The following is a 20,974-nucleotide window of genomic DNA, read 5'->3' as shown; positions in this document are numbered from 1 at the left end:
GTTCTTCCTCAGCTAAAGGGTAGATTTTAGAAACTACAAATAGCAGTATCCCTGAAAAGATTTTTTTTCTCTCTGCGTAGGTAGCTTTCTCTCTCTCTGCCTTCTCTTTCTCCCCTCCCCCCACTGTCCTGTATTCTCCCAGGTAATTTTACACACTTTTCTAAAATTATTACTTAACGGAAGACTCCCTTGTCTGCTCAGCCTACTGTGTTCATATCTGAACAAGCAAAAGGGTGGAAGCTCCAGTCCTCACTGGAGAAAAGACTGGTTTTCCAACTCTGCATTTCTGAGTTGCACCATATTTCAGCAGGGATGTTGGAGCTGGGTAGAAAGCAAATCTACTTCCACATCCTAAACTCTTTTGAAAAGAAAAAAAAATAAAAAATGTAGCAGGAGCTCCAGGACAGATTTGGGGGAAGCACCTCTAGCAGTGAAACACCCAGCTCTTTACAGCTGCCTGGTTTTGCATCTTCCCAGTCTTTTTTTCTTTTTTTTTTTTTAGACTTCAGGAGGTTCCCTAAAAGCAGCTCCTCCAGGCCCAGTAGGTACCCCTAAAATGGCTCCATTGCCTGTTTTGAAAGCTCATCTTCAGGAGTTTCTCAGGGGAAAGATAGAGGCCATGATGATGTATATTTTGGATTGCAAACAAAATGGCGACATTTCCCATCTCTGCCTCTGAAAGATACAATCCAGGGAGATGGGGGATATATTTCTCACATCAGATGCTCCTGACACCCGGACACAGGTGGTTCCTCACTTCCTGCTTTGGAGGGGGGAGCTGCTGATGGGTAAGCAGTTCCGAGGTTTGCACTTTCTGATTTTGGTTTCTTCTCTGAGCAATTCTTTAATCTGAAGATGAAAATATTTCCCTTTCCTGTGCCTGCCTTTGCCTCTGCCAGCCAGTCAGTAGGCAGCCCTCTCTTAAATCCAGCAGTAGAAATATAATGTTTAGCTCCTGTAGCATCAAATAAAATAAGTACTTGTAAAACTGAATTTTTATTAGATACCAATCTCCTCTCCCCGCCCCCCCCCCGCTCCCCCTGGGCCATAAAAGGAAAGCAGGGAGGGAAGAAGGAGAGGAAATAAATCCAGAGAATGCCAAATCCTATATTCCGGGAAGAAGCCAATACTAGGACTCAAAACAGTCTATGAAAGGACTTGAGGAGGCTCCTCGGAGTTCAGCCGTTCTTTTGCTGGAGTCATGGGTGAACCATAGTCTCTTTCGAACCACCCCACTCCCAGGGGCGATTTTAGCTGTGATTCTTTCCTCTTGGTGCGGTAAGGAACAGCGAAGCATCCGCGGAGCGTTGGGTTGATCCTAGAAAATGCATCCTCAGCGCGGCCGGCGATTTCCCGAGTTAAGGCGTTGGCTGGTCCGCTTTGATCCGAGAAAGATCGTGGAGAAGACAGCCCTACCTTACTCCCTGGGGGGGCCTGCCGGGTCACCTGTGCGCCCCCCACCGCGTCTTAGCCGGGCCGCCTTTGTTCCTTCCGCACTCAGCACTCCGCCGCCTCTGCGCCCGCGGCTGGCCACGGTGGCAGCTGGGAACCGGGCAGCCCAGCGGGTTGGCAGCTCGGCGTTTCCAGAGCGGCCGCCGCCAGAAGCTCCGGCTGCCTTCCCCGAGAATTCACCGCGCTCCCGGACGAGCCGCTTGGCCAGGCCTCACGCCGGAGCTGGAGGGCTGCCGCGGCCTTCTCCGCCAGTTCGCCTCCGCCTGGACTCCATGCAGACCCTTCTCTTTGGCCAAATAATCTCTTCTGAACACGGATATTATTCAGAATAAAAACTTTATTTTTTTGTTTTGTTTCTCAGAATGTGAGCAGCAAGGAATGTAGAACTCTCAAAACAAATCTAGCATTTTTCGAGTTTACAGGTTTTTTTTTTTTCAGTTTCGCCGGATGTTACAAACCTAAATCACTGTTTTCAAAAGCTGGATCCTCTCTGGTATTATTGCATCATTACCATCTTTATAAAGGAATTATATTTCCCTTTCGAATAAATTTTTTTTTCTATGTACGCCAATACACCATTGAACAAAAGGCCCAAGAAACCTTCTGAACAACCAGGGTACAGAATTTCTTTAATATAAATACAGACGGATGGGGATAAATAATATTTAAAACTTAGATTATTCAATGCTTGCAAAAAAAATATAAATAAATCTGACTTCACCAGCATACACACACGGAAAGACGTACACTTAGTCATCCTTGTACAGGGAGCCCCTGTCTCAAAGCGCCTTTGATTTTTTCTCGCTCTTTACAAGAAGTGCAATAAAAAAAAAAAACTAAAAATTAAAATTGCTTCCCCTCGGGAGCCATAATGTACGAACAAATTCACATTGAACAACTCGGCTAGAAAATTTGTTCATATACCCTGTTTCTGATCAAAGAGTAGAGAAGGTAAAGGGTGCAAGGCCAGCGGCCCAGCGAGGGGCGGGAGCATATACATATCGCTACTGATACCGACAGCCATTCCAGCAACCAAGATTGCTACGTCACATAAACCATAAAAAACGTGTTACCAAAGAAAACAAAACGGGTGGGGGGAAAGCGGGGGCGGGTGGAGAAGAGAGGAAAGGGAGGTGCAGAAAGAACCTTAAATAAAACAAAAAAACAAATGAAGAAAGATGGGGGGGGGGGACTCTCCTGGCGCGCAGCCCAAAGCCCACCATCACAGATGGGTGAGCTTGGGGGCTTCCTGAATTCTTCCCTGAGAAGGATGGTGGGCGGTAAGGTCCGTGTAGGTTGGATGCGGTTCCCCTGGCCCGGGCCCGTGATGGTGACCGCTACCCAGTGGCCCAGCGGCCCCGTAGTCCATGGCAGCGGAGGCGGCGTGGGGCAGGTGAGTTAGGCCAAAGAGGGGCGGGCCAGAGTTGCTCATGGGCTCCACATAGCTGCCCCCCACGAAGACGGGGCTTCCCTGTAAGTGTGGAGTCCCATAGCTGCCGTTGCCCTGCAGGCCATGCGCATGTGGATCATAGTCGGGTGTGCCCCCCGCGCCAGCCCCTGCCGCCGTGTAGCGCTTCTGTGGAGGCGGCGGCGGTGCACAGCTGGGCAGAGGCGCGGGGTAGGAGGCAGGGGGTAACCCATAGGCGCCCTGAGGGGGCTTGGAGAAAGGCGGGGGCGACTGGGGCTCGTATGGGACGCTGTTAACCAGCGAATGCATAGAGTTCAGATAACCGCCAGGGCCGGGGGGCACGGGACTGCGACTTGGGGACTGACCCCCTGATGACGTCAGCATGCCCTTGCCCTTCTGATCCTTCTTGTACTTCATGCGTCGATTCTGGAACCAGATCTTGATCTGGCGCTCAGTGAGGTTCAGCAGGTTGGCCATCTCCACCCTGCGCGGCCGGCACAGATAGCGGTTGAAGTGAAATTCCTTCTCTAGTTCCACCAGCTGTGCGCTTGTGTAGGCCGTGCGTGCCCTCTTGGATGATGCCTGCCCAGGTGGGCTCTTGTCACCTGCGCAGCTCTCCCCTGCGAGATCAGAGGAGAGGAAGAGTGGCATCAGGGGCTGCCCCGCCCAGCCCCTGACCTAGCCAGGCCCCTCCTTCCTCCAGGCCCCAAAGATCCCTCCATCTATCAGGGCCCAGAAAGAGGAAAAAGGACGTAGGTACTATTTTCTGTCCTGTAGGGAAAGAGTGTCAGCAGTTTCTCACTGACTAAAGCTGCAAGTCATAAGCCTCTCCAAGGGGGCAAGGAACAGAAAAGCAGAATGCCCTGCTTGCATTCCTAGTCTGTGTTTCCCTTTTGGAGCTATTCAGTTTCTGATTCATTTCCTGATCCTTTGCCCTATCAGAGTCCAAGCTCTGCGTGGGCAGGTCTCATCCTGTTTATTCCCTTCACAGTAACTGGAATGTGGGGCACCTAATATACACTCAATAAACCTTCCTTCCATCACTATCTCACTGAAGGATTGGACAGTTGCCTCCACTGGCCTCTTATTTAATCTGTCCGGTAAAGAGGACTGGAGTGGAAGCTCCAATCTAGAAGGCTTTCTCTGGCCAAAGGCGATCCCATTGAAAAGAGATCCTGTTTCTGGTGGGGAGGCCCAGGCATCTGGTGCTGGATGCCATTAAGTAGAGTTCTTCATGTCACCAAGCAGCATGCCCCAGCTATGCCCACTAATCCTGACCCTCCTTTTCTCCCTGCTCCCCACTGCCCCGCGCTCCCCACCCCCATTCCTGGCTCGGGATGGCTCCAGATGCTCAGGTTCAGAACAGAGCACGAGCAACTGGAGAAGGCAGCGGCATAGGAAACGAAGATGCTGGGAAGCACAAGACCCACAGCCTGTCCTGGAATCTGGTTCCAGGAGGCCCATGTGGTTCCCATTAGGATGACAAGTCTGAATCCCCTCCCCCAGGAAATCCCTGGCGACCTTCATTGTACTAAGTCTGAGCAGGGCCTTCCCAGAGGTAAGGCAGCCACTCCATCTGCTGGAGCAAGAATTAAAAATAGGCTCTGACTTGGAGGCCTGTTTTTATTCTGCCACGTTTCCTTGTGGAGTAGGTACCACTGTTCCATTAGAAATGAGGAGCTGTGCTAAAGAGAAACAGTGGTGCCCATGTCTGTTCAGCCCAAAGGTCCTAACTCTACAAGGAGGTATTCCAAAGTCACTAGGGCCCACTCGCTCTTAGATCCAGAAAGACTCCCATCAAGTCTCCCTCTAGGGTTTTCCAGGCACACAGAGTCCAATCATTTACCTAGTTGCAAAGACTCTGGAAACCTTTGAGGGTTGGGGGAAGGAGGAGCAGTGAATTCTGGAAATATTCCAGCGCTCCCAGACCCTGCTGGCTGTGGCTGGAGATGGCTTGGGGGGCTGGAAGCCAGGACGGAGGACCCTCTTGCGGAAGGCACCTCTTTACCTGAGCTGGAGCCGCTGGTTTTCTGCTTTGTGTTTTGCCGAGACTCTTTCATCCAGGGGAAGATTTGTTTGGCCACGGTGGGCGAGTTGAGTAGGGGGCTCTTGGCTGCACTGGCGGGGGTGGGATTGCTGCTGCCATTCTGAGGTGGGGACACTGAAGAGGGGGGCGGGGGCGCGGCAGGGGTGGGTGCAGGGGGCTGCGGTGGGGCTGGAGGCTGCGGTGGGGCAGGGGGCGCAGCCTGGGGTGGCGGTGGGGCCAGGGGCGGCTCGCCGAGAACCGGAGGCTGGCTGGGCGGACCTCTCAGGGTGCGCAGACAGGCCTCGCTCAGCTCGTGCGCCTTGGGATGGCTCCCGGCATTTGCAGACGACTGGAGTGAACAGGCGGGTCGGTGGTACTCGCCATCGGCGCCCAGCGCTGTGGATGCCGGGTACGGCTGCTGATTGGCATTATAACCGAACCCGTTGGCTGCCTGGTAAGGGTAGCCACCGTAGATCGCCGAACTGTCGTAGTAGGTCGCTTTTTGCATCGCGTTGTTTCACGATCTTGATCGCACACTCTGACAGGGGCTTGACACCCGTGAGGGCGCACATTGGCACGCCCCCGCGGTCACGTGACGCTCCGCAGCCAATGGCCGCCCCGCGCAGACCTGGGGGGCGAGAATCGCAGCGCCGTGAGGGCTCCGCGCAAATCCATCTTACTCTCAATAGCTAAGTGACATGAAAGCCATAAAAGAAAAAGTGGTCAGCAATATTTAGCAGCACGACTTGGCCCCGGGCGCAGAGAGCCGCGCTATAAAAAGCCGCTGGAATTTACTGGCAGCTACAAATATTTGCTTAACTTGCGTCTGGAGTTGGGGGGTTTTCCAGGGAGAGAGGAGGAGAGAGAGAGGTCGGGAAGCCGAGGCTGGAGTTCAAAAGGAGAAAGGCCTGTTGGGCTAGAGAGGAACAGGATCCGAATCCCTTATTTTCCAGGGAAGAAGAAACTTGGGGTCTCCGCTCCTTGCATTCCTCCCTTCTGGAGATCATGGGGAGGGACAAAGGAGAGTTTGGGTCACCAACTTTTCCTGCAATATTTTCTTTAGGACTGATATTTGCCAAAAGAACCATGACGCGGGGTGAGTTCCCATCCAGGCCCTTCTTGGACCTTGCAGCACCCAAGAGAAGTACACACAAAATCTTTTCAGGCAATAGTCCTACTGGACCCTTGTTGATTCAGAAGCTGAGCTTGTTAGACAGTTAATCTACCCCTGTGTAAGGATATGACCCACCTCCTCCTAATGAGACCTCTGTGGTCAAGAAGGGGAGAGAAAACGTTGGATGGAACATTCTGGGTGGGAAGAGACAGACAAGAACACCCTCTCCAGAAAGTCAAACTCAAATCTTGAACAGTTCTTTACTCCTCTCTCTCCCTATTTCTCAGGCAGGTCCCAGCAGACCACTCCCACCTCTTTCCCCCTGTAACAGAAGTCCCCAGACCCTCCTGCCTTGGACTTTCTGAGGTCCTGTTATTCAGGACAACTATCAAATTCTACCTGTTAAAACATGATGGATTAGAGAAAGAAAAAAAACCCATCAGGAACCTGAAAAACCGGCGTCATCTCCATGACCACTGCTTGAACTCTCCTTCCAACTTAACGATAATAGGTTCTGTCTTAGAAACTGCTATGTAATTTGATGTATGGGGGTCATTTGGCTCCGGACGAGGGATGGAAGCACAAGCCATAAAATCCTGCCAGAGTTCTCTGATCTTTGTGTGCTGTTGTTGTTGTTGTTATGTGCTACTTGGCCTATTTGCCTGCTTCAGAAATACAAAGTAAAGGACAAACCTGGAAATCTAAAAAGCAACTGAAAGCCTTCTCAATCCCTTTTCATTTAGAAAGCATGTTGTAAAAGTGAAATCTATGTTTTATGTTTTCACCTTTGCATGGTCAACCTCTGGCTCTCAGCTCAGAAAACTTTTCATGTGAGTTCATATAGTCACCCCCGCCACCACGCAATCAGAATGTTAGTCTCTCTGACCATTTAAGAAAATTACAATAACAAATTCATGAAGAAAAGGGTTTACACTTCATATCTCAACTATATGTATTTGTGCCCTGGAGTTATTCAAGATTTCCAGAAATAGCAGACCCTTTGTTAACTAGAAAGAAATTAGTGTAATAAGCATCTACCAGTGAATGATTATAATTTTGGTTTTAATAATAGACTCTTTTGGATTTCATTATTAAACCAACAATCTGACCAACATCTGGAAAACAGGCACAATTAATTTTCCAGAACAACAATTAAAAATTACAGCATCCCTTATCCGGAGTTACTGTATGTGATCTTGAGCCTGTACGGTTTCTCTTTTGGAAACAGGAAGCTACAGATCCCATGATCAAAAGTAAATAAAGGATAAAATAAAATTTAAAACAAAATAGCAATTTAATGTCTATGTTTCCTGTTCTTTCACTGAAAATAGTTCCAATTACATTTGGCAGTGTTAATGTCTGCCATTATAAATTTTTAAGATACTGGGCTTATATCTCTTTGTAAAATAAAACGTCAGGTTAAGAAAATTATTACAGACACTTGAACAGCAAGATATTAGATAAAATAAAATTAAGCTGATCTTGAACATGCAATATTTCAAGTGACTTGCTAATCCATTATCAGAGGCTACACCAGCCTGCGGCTTACTTAAGTCTTTTCATCAAGTTATGCATTGCCTTGTAAAATAATTTAAAATACCTTTAAACCTCTAAGAGCAAACAACAAACTCCATAATCTTAAAATGTGAACTCACCCACCAAAGCCCTTCCTATTGTTTTAGGTCAGCAGATAACCACCTTGGGGCCCACACAATCCACAAACCTCCTCTCTACCCCAACCCAGCCCCCAAAGTTTGCAACCTGGTAAAGAAGTTGGAGATGTGCCAGCCAGGAAACTTTGCTTTGCACCCCCAAGCAAAGATTGGAGATGGAAGGAGATTCCTCTGAAAAGCTCCGTTTCTGGAGAATAACCCCCAGGTGGAAGAACTGAAGGAGAGTTGAGGAGGCTAAACTGACTGCAGGAAGCAAGTCCTATTGTCTCTCTGGAAGATCTGCCCAAATTCAACCTCCTTCCTTCAGACACCGCTCTCTTTTTCCACTCCCTCCCCTTCCTCGGCCTGCCCTCACCCCGAGTTCAAGCGGGAACGGCGGGTAAGAGACACCGCGTCCCCTCGCCCACCCCTTTCTCTCCTTCGTAACCCCGAAAAGTTGAGGCTGGGCTTGGGAGAGGGAAGAGGTGGGGGCGGGGATGGGAAAGCGGCCTGAACTCGAAGTGTAAGGGTATCAGTCACTGCCGGGAAGGAAGCTCCGGCTTGTGAACTCTTCTTGAACCGAGATTTAAGTCTCCAGCCATAAATCACCGAGACGTAAACTCCACCATTCAGCGCTGAGAGCGGCCGGTTGGAGCCCTGCTTACCTTAACTTATGACGAGCTCGGGCGCAGGCTCGGGCTCCGGCCCCCGGCCCGGCTCGGCGGCCCGGCCGGGTCCCCTCGGCGCGGGATGGGCACCGACCCTCAGCATCGGCCGAGACGGCGGGCGGGAGGGAGACCCCGAGGCCCGGACGTCGCGGTGCAGAGCGTGGCCGCCTCGCTGCTCCGGCACTGCTAGCCCAGGGCGGACTGGGGCGGCTCGGACCCCCCCGTCCCACCCACCCCACCCACCCTCCCCTCCCCCACACCCCCGCCCCCTGCCCTTCCCGAGGGCAGCAGCCGCGGCCCGGAGATAAGCGCGAGCGCGGCGCGGGGCTCTGCCTGGGCTAGTGGCACCGACTTGGGTATGTTTCTTATGAATATTACACGCGGAGCAGCGTCTGGTCGGGGGTGCGGTGGGGGTGCTGGGGGCGGGCGGGAAGGGGGGCCGAGGCGGCCGGGTTGGGGGGAGGACGCCGCCGGCGTGGGGGATGGGGCGGAGGCGAACGAGGGGGAGCTCGGCGGCGGCGGCGGCGGCGGGGAGGGCAGTCTCCCCCCAGCCCCCAACGCCCTCCCTCTCCCCGCTCCTAAGCGTCACTAAAGTCCAGGAAAATTATGCAAATGAGGACAAACGGCTCTCACAAAGGGGCTCTCTTGCTGGTCTCTATTTCTTAGGAATCCGTTTGAGAAACTACCTTACCCCATGCTCTGAACATTTCCAGTTGCGGGGCAAAGGGAAGAGAACCAGGAGAAGAGAGTTCCCCAGACTTTGCGCAGTTTACCTCACCTGACACCCCCAAGCTGAGAACCTCAAAGCCAGTCTCCAGGGGCTGGGACAGGGCCTCCTCTCTTGGGAGTCCTCCCCCAGAGCCAACTGGGCTCTCTTTGGTTATATTTTTTCAGGTGGAAATTCTTGAAATCCTAGCGGCCGGGAGGGAGGTAGCCTGGGGGAGACACGGTTTGTCCAGGCAGTAAAACGGGCCGCTCTGGGCTCAGGTACAAACAAAGGTGTTAGAATTCTAGGTGTCCAACCCTTCTGTACCCATTTCACAGTACAAACACGCGGCTCACTCTCGGGCTAAGACAGATAGCTCCGACCCCAATAGGAAACCGCGTCTATATTTTCTGCCCTAATTAGTGGCAGATAGGGACGCTGAGCAGAGGAAAGGCCCAATATGCCCAGCAATATTGCCAAAACTTTAAAGAGGATAGTCTTTCTCCCTCCTAATGCCTCCCTCAACTTCCCAGATTCGGAAGTGAACTCTGTAAGGATATGTGTGTGGCAAAAGAGAGAAATGAAGCATTCGTGCAATTCCAAGGTGTCAACGGCCGGTCCTTCTCAAAGGAAGGTGTTAAAAATATAAGTAGTATGTTTAAACTGTCAGGGAGCCAAAGTGCCACCTTAAAGCAAAAACAAAGCCAAGGGAAAAGGGAGAAATCAAAAAGCACTCCGGGCCAGGGTGGCCTCATGCATACCAATGGTTTTTGTCATTTATGGCTGGGCAAGATTTATGACTCGGCGCCCCAAAGCTGTAAACAGAGCACAAAACAGCAAACACTTGCTCCTTATGGCATACTGCTGCAGAGCGACTTGAAAGGGGGAGCGAGGCAGCGTAGGAGGCAAGAGCCTGCCGCAAAAATCCGCTCGGCGGCATTTTCTCTTCAAACCGGCTGGGTCGGATGTAGCATTTGAAGAAAGAAGGCGTGGGTCAATAATCAACCCTCACTTTCTCCTCCAAACTGCTGACGCGACTCACCGCCTTCTCAGCTAAGCCAGCTGCCGGGAAGGCCCGCTCTCCGTGAGAACCTGCCAGGGGAGGGGACGGCCCGGGGCGCCGAGGTGAGGGCTGGGGCACCCGGGACGCATACCTTTCCGCCGGCGCCCAGAGGGGCTCGGAGCCGCCGAGCAGGGAACCCAGGGAAAGACAGGGCGGGAGCTTGGGCCAGGACCTCCTCTGGGCAGCGGCAAGAAGTGGGGCTCGGACCTCAAGACTAGGGTCTGGCGACCTGGCACGCAGTTTGCCGGGGCCCAGGCCTCTCTGCTAAAATCCAAAGGACTGACCTTTGGAGCCAGATGGGCGAATTGATTAAAAATAAGAATGTATAATAGCTGAAGGATTTTTGTTTGTTTGTTACTGCTTTTTAAAAGGAAAATATCGCCTGTCGATTTCCGCCCCTACCAAGCGCCCTAAGTAAATCCTGCAGCCATTCACCCGGCTCCGCCAAAACCACTGAGGTTCTCTCTGGGGAGAGGACCCCTTGGCTCCCCCAGTACTCTTATGCCCTATTCCCTGCCCCCATCTCTCACCCATGAAGACTAGAAGAAAACATATTTTCAGCACTAGAAGAGTGTCTGGAACATCAGAAGTGCCCTGGTGTCTTTCTATCCTTTATAGGAGTATCTTTATGAACTTATCTGTGAGAGCCTGTGGGTGGCTGCGCAGCCAGGGAGGAAGGTGGGGAATAACTGTTGGCTAGAAGAGGCACAGAAATCCCAGATTGGGGAAGAAACTCAATGAGGAAATAAGCTTGCTTCTGAGGGTGAGGTTGGCATTTTGAAGGTAAAGGGGTAGACTAGCCTTTATTTTTTAATGGCTGTAGTTTAGCTATGATGAAGTGGCTTTGGCTCTTTCCATGGGGGAAAAACCAACCAGTTCTCTGTAAACACCTCTATTGGCTTCTGTCTGTGTACACTTTTATACAGAACCAGCTCTGGAGAGTCCATCCTTAGATATTTATTCCACTTGCTGGCACTGAAGCGACAATAAAAAGATGCGTTTAACAAACCTCTATTCCTTCTCTCATTCTTTCTAGTGAAACTATATTATTTATGAGTCTTTAACTGGGTCAAAAATGCGCCAGAACTGGGTCATAAATCATATGAAATGCTGACAAGTAATTGAACAGCAATTAAAGCTTACATTTTATTTCCAAGGGGTGTTTTAGAGCACTTGAAACGGCTTCAGTTAAACACGGTTAGTGCCTGGGCCAGTAGCGGGGAGGGCTGAAGCAGCCCTTCTGTCTGGGGAAGTAAATCTCACTCAAGTAGGGGAAATCTGATTTGATTTCTTTTTTTCTCCAGTGTAGAAAGTTTTGTTTTTTGTTTGTGTTTAAGTCAGGAGACAGATCCGATTCCCAGTTCCTTTGTAGGCATCCCTTTTCTCTGCTCCAAGAACTTCAAGAGCAGAGGAAAGTGAAATTTCCCTCACCTTTTTAGGGAGTTTCCATCCTTCCTATGGGGTCCCTAAAGCCCAATTAGCTCGGGCTTTCCCAGTAATTTGGAAGCACACTATTTAACTCTCATCTGCCCCCATTCTGACTACAGCACCACTCCTGGGACTCTGAAGATGTCTGCCTCTGCTTTCCGCAGACTTTGCTTTCAGACTTCCCTCCAGCCCAGGGCACACCGGCCAGTTCTCCAACTCTCCTAGCCAGCTGGGGGTGAAACAGGGGGCGCCCCAGCCTTGTGTCTTACGGAGCTCAGCTAGCTCCAGCTCCCTCCTTTCTCTGTCTCCTGAATGTTAGAACAACAGACCTTCTGGGCATTCAGCATGCTTGCCCCCAGCCCAAGCGTCTCCTAGATTTAAGCTGTCCTTCTCCACCCCTGCTCGGGCAGAGGGTACTCAGGCAAACAATGGCTAGTCCTCAGGGTCTGGCTCCTTCAGTCTGGCAAGTGGGAAAGCGCGTGCAACCACCTAGCACTGAACAAAGTAGCCCGAAGCATCATCAATAAAATGGCAGCGCATCTGGACACTCATTGATTTCTCTCTCCCAGCTGCTCTGGCTGTCCAGGTCAGCCTTCGCCCTCCATCCTTGCCAGCAAACACGGCAGGGAGCAATTCCCCTTCTCCTTCACTCAGCCCCCACCCTCTCCAGGCAGTTCCATCCAGCAAGCTGTGAGCTGCGCCCGGGCCACCTTGGCTGGAGCCGGCAGTGCTCCAGGACTCGCTTCTGCCAGGGGCTCAGCTTCTGGGACTCAATTCCCGCTGCAGTGGACAAAGCCACTCGAGTGCTGGAGAACACCAGGCCCACCTAGTAGCCCCCAAATGCTCTTCCCTTTACACCCCCCAACACTTGCCAGGGAATTAAATTCAGTCTGAGGCGCCACTGGAGATCTTTCAAATGCTTTCGATTCTAAGGCAGAAACAAAGGAAGAGAGGCACTGAGGGTCCCGTCCATGAACCAGGGTCTCCTCGCCTGACCTTTGTCTCTCTCACAGCCATAACTCACTCTTGATATGAACAATCAATAGAAATACCTTAAAATAAATTCCATTCTCCTGGTGTGGCCTGGAGTCCCATCGGCTAGCTCGCCCAGAACCGCTCCATGAGCACTGAAAACTGCAACCCGCTAGGAGAGCGCTCTCCGGAGAAGGGGAAGGAGGAGGTGGGTGCGTGGGGGTGGGGGAAAAGCTCTCGCTCTGTAGAGAATCTAGAAAACGTAATCACAGGCGAAGCCCGTCTGGGTCTCCGCTCCAAATGCCACAATAATGCGCTGTATTATGTGCTCACGTGGTCATACGTCAACTTAAATCCTTTTATATGAAATAGGGAATCACTGAAGGAACTAGGTTTCCAATCAGAACATTTAGCTTTCAGGGAGGTGAATTGGGGGACCGTGACCAGCAATGGAGAAGTTTTATCCAGGACAGTAGGACACTGGGGACATCTCCCCCCATCCCAGCACACGTCACACAAGGCCACTTAGCTCCACTTACATTTCTACACACATGAGTCAATACAAGAGAAGAGCAATTCTGTCCCCATTCTCACAGTCCGCAGAACTTTCTTTACAGTCTCCCACTCACACACAAGCTGAGCCCAAAACGCCCAAGCACTCCAGTCTCCCCTGGTCAACTGGCCAGTGCATCAAAAGGCAAAAGGTGCTGGCCCTGTTTCCAGAAGAAAACCCAGTACTGACTGGCCTCTTCAGTGGACTCCCTAATGGCCTGCCATTGTATGGAGTTTGCTAACACCCACACCATACACCACAGCCACTAGAGAAACCTAAAAGGCCCATAATTACCTGACAAAAGGCCAAAGTACCTCCTCCAAGTTCAGCTGGTTTTGTTTGATGGGAGCCCCCTACAAGAGAGATGCTTGGCTCTAGAGTGGTGGACCAGGGTTTGCAAAATCTGGAGGGACCAAGTGTCCAGGCCAAATCTGCACTTACACATTTCCTTAGTGCATAGCTGAGTGATACATGAAATTATAGGCTTCTAATGATGAAAAATGTAAGGGGAAATGATCTAATTGTCTCTGCAAGAGAGGGGAAAAAAAAAAGAACCAATGTTTGCTGGAATCCCTTGAATCAACCTACAAGACAATCTAAGACCCTCTCTGCATACCAGTGTGTCCACTCTCCTCCAAGACAACTCTGTCTACCATCAGAAACTGAACAGGACCAACTCTGCTTATGAGGAACCTGGCATTCCCCCTCCTCATCGCACTCCAACTCCTGCTGTCTGCTTGGGGACTCTGTCCACTGACTTCAATACTTCACGCTCTCAGAAGCCATCTAAAAACTCCCTCTTTTTAGGTCTTTGTTTCTAAACTTGGGGAATGCTCTGAGGTGGTAAGATCCTCATGCCATATTCTTTTGTTCCTTGAGAGTGGGTCTTCAGATGGCTATGACTCTCTAAGCATGAGGGCTCACTTGTAGCAGCTGCAGAAAGCTGTATATGGTTCCTTCCCTCCCCTTCTCCCCTGCAGAGGGACAGAAGGGGCCTGGTGAGAAAATAAGGCCCTCTGCAGAGGCCTGGTCATGGGGGTGTCCAAATGAGAAGGGCAATAAAAGAGGAGGAGACCTAATTCCTTGGAAGTAAGTCCCAGCCTAAGCTGGATAAGGTTCTGTCTATGGAAGAGGGAGAGAACCCCTATGTGAACCTTCCCAGCTCTGACCTAAGTCACAGGCTACAAAGTGAGAACCCAAAGTGAAAACCAGCTTCTCTCAGGTTTGGGGGATAGGGGACAGGCCCAAAGGCTGTTTTCAAAAGCACTCTCTGGTTTCCCAAGGACTCAGACAACTAATACACTGTCCTCTGCTCCCCTTACCCCATCCATCCGTATAAGTTCACCCTGAGCTCTCTAGATAGCCTGGTAAACTCCCTTCCTTGCCAACTAAAGTTTCTGCAGAGGCTTCAACTCAAAAATGAGAAGAGGCCCCCTTTAGAACTCTCAGAGCAGTCTGGAGCAAACCAAAACTCCCGAGGCGATAAATCAATGGGAGAAGTCTTTGGTCCTGCTTCAGAGAAATGCCTTAACGCCAGCAAGGCCCAGCAGCATCTCAGCTTCAGCTAGGAGCCTCTATACCTCTATTAACAACCCAGTTAATGCTTAAACTACTGTTTAACAATTAACATTAACGACTTGGGGTGGGATGGGGTGATTGGGTGGGATGTGAAGGGAAAAATCTGAACAAGTCAAAGGAAGTTTAACTTTTGAAGTGAAAATGGCTTCCCTAAGAGAGATCTTGGTCTGGACAAGCCCCCAGGGAACCAGCAGCTGATAGTCCTCCTTCACCACTCTGAAACCCATTTTCCTGAAGCAAAGCTATGGACCTTTTATGGTTCGGTTTTGTTCCAGAGAACAAGAATAGAGATGCTCAAGTATCCAGGCCCAGGTTGGGAAACCCAGCTGCCAATTCCCCCTTTACTGACTCCTCCACTCAACCTGGCCACGGCTCGGATACATGCCCTAGATCCATGCAATGGAGCCAAAATAGCACAAAGTTGTCTTAGAAGGGGCAAGTGACCAAGGATACAGAGCTTTAGTCAATATTTGCAAGGCTGTTGGCAGATTAGCTATATCTGTATTCAAACACTGTAATCTGATTTCCCTGTCAAAAATACACTTAACATTTTTCTCCCTTTACTTAACTGTAGTGGTTTTTTCTATTCAGTGTCAGGTAAGGCCCTTAGCCCACTGTGTGTGTAGGGGGGGCGGTTATAGATCATTATTTAACATGAGATATTTCCTGTGGGTGCAACTACAGTACAAATGGGCTCCAAGTTCTCTTGGATGTGTGTTATCATTTTATACACATGGCCACAGACCTCTGCAACTGTTTACACACGCGGTGGTTCTGTTATGTTCCGAAATGCAAATCCTAAGTACATCTGAGTTACAAATTCCTGAAAAGCTCTATCTATACTTGGGATAAATAAACATACAGTAGCTGAGAAAGTATCTGCTTTACTATTACTTTGTTTACTTCCTATCTGATAAAGTAATAATTGTATCCAGAACACCTTATCAGCCCTAGAGCATCACTGAATAGTGTTTCAATTAATTAACAACCTGATAATCTATTGTAGGAGCAGATTTTAGGGAAGACTGAGGCCTAGGGAATAGAAGATTTTTTTAAAAAATCTCATAAAACTTTTTAAAATAAATAATTCCTGAAAGAACAAAGCAAATCCATTCCTTCATCCCACACTTCTGAAGGCTATTCCAGCGGCCCCTCCCCCAAATAGGCACGAAATTTATGGATCTTTTACAAGGTAATAAACCACAGTAATTACCTCCCTGCATCCCAAACTAAGAGAACAAATTAAGCCAGAACTTGGAAAGAATTTTAAAGAGTTTTCTCTTGTTCTAAACAGGAAAAGAAAACTACAAGACACAGAAAACCCGTGCTTTTCCCACAGGAAGATCAGTGGATCAGTCCCGCTAAAGAAACCTAGAAGCCCAGCTGCCAACGACGGTGTACACATTTGAAATACAGCAACTTCCCTCTTGCCAAGGAAAGGCAAAACGATAGGAGAAACTGCAAGGCGGCGAGGCACGTTTTCTGCGCGCAGAGCTGAGGCTGACCACAACGGCTGAACTCCCAGGCGCCGCGAACAGTCCACAAGGACAGCGGCCCACGCAGCGGCCGCCGCGCCCGTGGCCTCTACTGGCTTTAGCCCTGCTGTTCCGTGGAGCGGTTCGGTTCGTCTGAGGCATGCCCGAAGAAATACACACACCCTTCTGAGCCCCCTACCCGCCCCCGCCCCCGCCCCCCACGAACACACATCTTTGGTTTTTGCAACCGCCCCTCCGGCACGAAGCCGGTCTGTGGCAGAGCTTTGTCGCCGAAGCCCTCGCTGGCGGGGCGCGCAGCTGAGGGGAACTCCTCCGAAGTTATATATTGATCAGCACCTCTTTCAATACTGACCAGCTGCAAAGGGTGGCAGCTGCCAGGAAACGTAAACTCCTTCACCCGTGCGAGGGACGGCGCGGTGAAGAGTTGGGACGCAGCGCTTACCTCGAAAGATGTCCAAGGCTGAAGCCGAGTGTCTCCAGCTCCTGGCGCTCAGGGACTCCCCGTTTCCGGCATCTGGCGGCTCTGCGGACAAACAAACAGCAGAGGGTGAACGGCGGCAGCGGATGAAGGGAGTTGGAGGAGCACAGTTAGAGGCACAGGCGGTGCGGGTGCCGGGGTGGCCCCCGGGGTGACGCGAACACGGAAGAGTCGCCAGGACACTCAGCCATGTGGCGCACTCATTCCTCGAAAGTTTCCGGTCTACAAATGGCCTGAAGATGGTGATTTATTTTTGTAAAATAAATACATACTCCATCTCCGCACCCACACTTTTTTTTCTTTCTTTTTATGGGAGAGGGGAGGTGGACCAGGCGGAGGAAGACGGGAAGGTGGAAGAGGCTTTCTGTTGGTGCCCTCACTCTGCTGCAAGAGCTGCTCTCGCACCTCAATTTGGGAGTGTGAATGCACGCTTTATTTTCTTCTGCTAACAAAGGGAAGCCTTGCCTGGGAGCATTCAATCACGGGCTCTCCTGAAACCTCGCTAATAGTGTTTCATTTCTGTTTGGCGCGAAATCAGACTCTAGCTCAGTCCACGGGCCAGGGGCAGTGTTGGAAGGTTTTGTCTTCTGGTTCATTCAAGTCCTGGGGCGTCCTCTCTCTCGGTCCCAGTGGGCTGGCGGGATCACCACAGCGCCCAGTCCCTCTGAGTAGGCTACCTATGGTTGCTGGAAGTGGGGAAAGTTGGGGAGGACGCAGGTATTAGACAATACCCCATCTGGGGACCCTATCCAGCCTCCCTTTGCACAGCAGCGGCCAGTCCCTCCAGGACCTAATTCTGCTGCTGCTGCCTCCCTCCAGATATTTGCAGTCCTCTCTTGTTCTCTAACTGGCAAATGGTCAGCCAACTTTCGGGGGATAGGGGGAAGACACTGAGGTGGGGCAAAGAATCCTCCTGAGTGCTGGGTCCCTGGCTTAGAGAAGTTCTCTGCTGGGCTGGGGCTCTGAGGTCCAGTTGCTTCCACAGCCCTGTTCCTGTCCCACTATCCCTTCACCCAGGTCATGGCAGCCTCCTCGCACTCCAGCCTGCCCAAATCAGCCCCAGCGGCTGTCCTGCATCCATGCAATCCTGCTAAGAATGCCAAAAGGGGCTACCAAATAGCCCACAAGTCCCCTGACCCTCAGGCTTCATGGACCCCTAACACACTGAACAAGTGGCTGCACACCAGCCCCTAGCTGCTCTCTTCCACCACCTCGACCTGAAGCCCCCAGTGTCCATCAAGCACTTGGAACTCCTAATCCATGCTGGGCCCCTTTCCTCTATTCAAACTTGTCCTCTGTGTCCCCAAAAGGAGTGCCCTTGGGGACTGTGGCCTGACCCTAAGCAAGGTGGGGGCTCAGCTACCCTGCAGTTGCCACTCAACACTGTCCCAGAAAGATCCACTATGCCGATATCCACCGCCACCCACCCACCCACCCCCTGACTCTTAGGAGCATTGTAATTATTATGGTTATTATTATTGTTGCTGTTTCCTTATCCCCAAGTCAAATATTCATGGCTGCTGTTCCACCATAAATCGTTCAGACTAATGAGTCACAAAGAGACGCTGCCCAGGTCTTTCCCCTGCAATGGCTGCCGCTGCCGCCGCGGCCTCTCTCTCCGGCGTTTTTGGCGCTCGCTTGCTCCCTCGCTCGCCCGGCGCGGGTGATTTATGAACACCGGGAAAATTGAACAAAGCCGCACGCCCGTCCTGTGGTATCTCTGCAGCCTTCCCCAGTGTGAATCAGAACATTACCAACTGTCTGTGCATCAATCCCACTTATCACGAAAGCCAAGATGTGACCGCAGAAATCCCGAACCCGAACTCACGTTTCCCCGGTCGCGCTGCGCTCCCCAGACTCGCAGAAACCCTACGGAAAAAGCCCACGACCCAGCGTGTGTCGGCCAGCTCCAGGTTCTGCCCGCTGACGGGCTCTCTCCACCCCTCCTGAAGCAGTTAAAAAGCTTTTGGATATAAATCTGAGGGTGTGTGTTTTTAAAAATCAAATAGGAAGTTGGGGGACTCACTTCTGAGATTCATTCCTAGTGAGGCCCTGACGACTCCGATCCATTCCTGACGATCCACATTAATTATTTAATGAGTCACGTGACCACAAAGATTACAATTTCAATATCTCCCTGGAACAGGCGCTACACCTTTATCTTCTGCAACCAGGGTCCTTGTTTGGCTTTTTTAGCTCCCAGGCCTCCAGAACCCAGACGCCCTTGACAGGCTGCGAGGCAGCAACCACCTACAGAAATCTCAGGGCTAACATACTAGAAATAGTCATTCCAGGACTAGGAGAATTGTGGACAGTCAGATGCCCTGACATCCGTTACCCCCTGAGTCCAGAGGTCAACCCACCTGTCTTAGCACACTGGCTACAGCAGTTTGGTTACATAATTTCCCCAGCTGCTTTGGTGGCTCATCAGGCAAGAAGCCCCCCTTCTTCCCTGGCCCCTGGACACCTGAGGCCCTCCCCTCAGTTTCGAGTGAAGCCCAGATGCACATGTCCATTCCAGGCAGAAGAGGCTTCTGCAGAGAAAAGATGTCTGTACACTCACCCCATCCAAGATGAGACCAAAGACTCTGTTCAAGCTACATACTGATTAACATAAAGAACATAAAAGGGAAGCATTCAGCTGCCTCAGTTTCCTTATTGGTAAACTGAGAAGACTGAACCAAAATGGCATCCGTCTCTTTGGCCTTGAACATTCTTTCAATTGAATCTCTTTTAGCCCCAGGAATCAATCACAGAGAGAGTAGGGCTGGCCTGAAAGTGGGGGTAGGGGAGAGTGGTTACTCCTGGAGTTTGGGGCCTGGCCTCAGGAAGAAGAGATGCCAGAGTTCCAAGACTGAAGTTTCGGGCTAAAACCCTTCACAGCAGCCCCTGCAGCCTCCCTGCTACTGTCAAGGAGTCAGAACACACTCTCTTCCTCCTCCTTCCCAGCTCTCCTTCCCTCCTCCCTCTCCCCCCTCCTTCCTACTCTTTGAGAGAGGAAGCAGAATTATTCTCAGGCTGGGGTACAGTACAGAGAAGGGTTAGCTGTTGGGAAAAGTGAGACTGAGTTCTTCCATACCCGACCGTAGCTAGGGATGCAGAGACTAAGGAAGTACAAAGAACAGCCTATTGCCCTGCAGAACCAACTCATCCATACCGGAAGTCCCAGGTTTCTATTTGCTACATAGATTCTTTGGGGTTTTCTTTCTTTCCATTTCAAAGAACCATTGATCTGTTTCTATGTTGAAAGCATGGTAGGACAGGCAGTGGTGAGAAAAGCAGCACAGTTTGGAAGCTCAGGTTATGGAGATATAGGGAGAGAGAGTGATACCCACTCCAAGGGGAGGAGGCTGAGAGGTGGGGGAAAGTGGGCATCCTGGGACAGCTGAATATAAAGAGATGCTGTCTGGAGGGTCCACTCACCATATATCTAGGTAATCTTCCCAGGAGCTCCATCTTGGGTATTAAGTACTCTACTATGCCTGTCACAGTTGAATTCCTGGTGTAATAAAACACCGGGTATATCGTAGATTTCAGCAAAACTAGGAAAGAGAGCCTGCAAAGTGCCATTTTTCTTCAGGGGGGATAGTGTTAAGTACTTAATTCAAACTGTGACCATTAAAGTGTCTCCAATCCGATTTAGGTTGATTTCAGATGTTGACAAAACTTTTATCTCAGGAGTCATGCACAGTGTGGCTCTGTGACTAAAACTGATGAGTGTGTGTTAGAGGGAAGGAGGGCGAAAGAGAAAAAGAAGAAGGGAGCATGTTTAAGGGTCATTTTGGTAGGAGACTTACAGAGCTTACACAAAATACTGTCTTTAAAGGTCAAGGGTTTGTGGGGCCCATAGGGTTCACTTAAAAAAAAAAATTAATGAGATAGAAAATTTGTCCTCTGGGTGAACTCTTATGGTTGCCCTAGCAAGGGGCAGACAATGTAGGATTCTGAAACACAAAGTGGGATTTTCTAAGCTGTTATAACAAGTTCCCTTAAAGACCAAATCTGAAGCAGGTAAATCACTTGAAAAAAATGGCATAATCATTTGGATCATTGTGGGTAATTTTGGCTTTGTAAACCTTACCAATACCTTAATAATCAAGACAGCTTGGGCAAAAACTGACATTCCGTCAGGGAATATTAGAAAAACAATCTTGATCTTCTCTCTTTTCTTGGATAGATTAAGAAAACCCCCAAACAAGTGCCTCTATATGAAGTTAATGAATGCCCCCGTATCCCTCCTTTCCTACCAAGGAGAAATATAAGAATTTACCTTAAATGATGATAATCTGCCAATTGAGGTTTTGCAGCTTGACACTCAATTTCCACCAAGAGTCTAGGCATTTTTTGAGCAGACAGCCAAGATGCTGAGTCTTTGCCCGA

At 50.4% G+C, this 20,974-nt stretch overlaps 1 protein-coding gene and 1 pseudogene across 3 annotated transcripts; one reads left to right on the top strand and one right to left on the bottom strand.

The window, feature by feature from the left end:
- Positions 1-506: 506 nt before the first annotated feature.
- On the bottom strand, positions 507-20,909 carry HOXA3 (homeobox A3). Of its 3 annotated transcripts, XM_055420969.2 has the most exons (4): positions 20,865-20,909; positions 16,559-16,639; positions 4,869-5,514; positions 1,088-3,480 (listed from the first exon to the last, which is right to left on the bottom strand). In XM_055420969.2, exons 3-4 carry the CDS (start codon positions 5,392-5,394, stop codon positions 2,675-2,677), a joined length of 1,332 nt encoding a protein of 443 aa, XP_055276944.1. In that variant the 5' UTR covers positions 5,395-5,514; positions 16,559-16,639; positions 20,865-20,909; the 3' UTR covers positions 1,088-2,674. The 3 variants fall into 3 exon arrangements, with proteins under 3 accessions (XP_055276949.1, XP_055276947.1, XP_055276944.1); XM_055420974.2 differs by lacking the exons at positions 16,559-16,639; positions 20,865-20,909 and adding an exon at positions 12,570-14,632 and having other exon boundaries at positions 507-3,480; XM_055420972.2 differs by lacking the exons at positions 16,559-16,639; positions 20,865-20,909 and adding an exon at positions 8,318-8,671 and having other exon boundaries at positions 507-3,480.
- LOC148778360 (uncharacterized) lies at positions 12,438-16,467 on the top strand (annotated as a pseudogene).
- Positions 20,910-20,974: the final 65 nt, after the last annotated feature.

The sequence above is a fragment of the Moschus berezovskii genome, chromosome 3 (genome assembly GCF_049115385.1).
Source record: "Moschus berezovskii isolate FMDL1 chromosome 3, NW_MosBer_1.0, whole genome shotgun sequence".
In the NCBI taxonomy this organism is placed as follows: Eukaryota; Metazoa; Chordata; class Mammalia; order Artiodactyla; family Moschidae; genus Moschus; species Moschus berezovskii.
Note: the sequence above shows the minus strand (reverse complement) of the source record. Positions and strands in the feature narration are given on the sequence as shown.

Bases quoted from the DNA above. Each gene is read 5' to 3' on its own strand.
- HOXA3 (XM_055420969.2), bottom strand. From the start codon at position 5,394: ATGCAAAAAGCGACCTACTACGACAGTTCGGCGATCTACGGTGGCTAC. The intron at 3,481-4,868 runs GTAAAGAGGTGC...CTGATCTCGCAG, and splicing joins AACCAGCGGCTCCAGCTCAG to GGGAGAGCTGCGCAGGTGAC.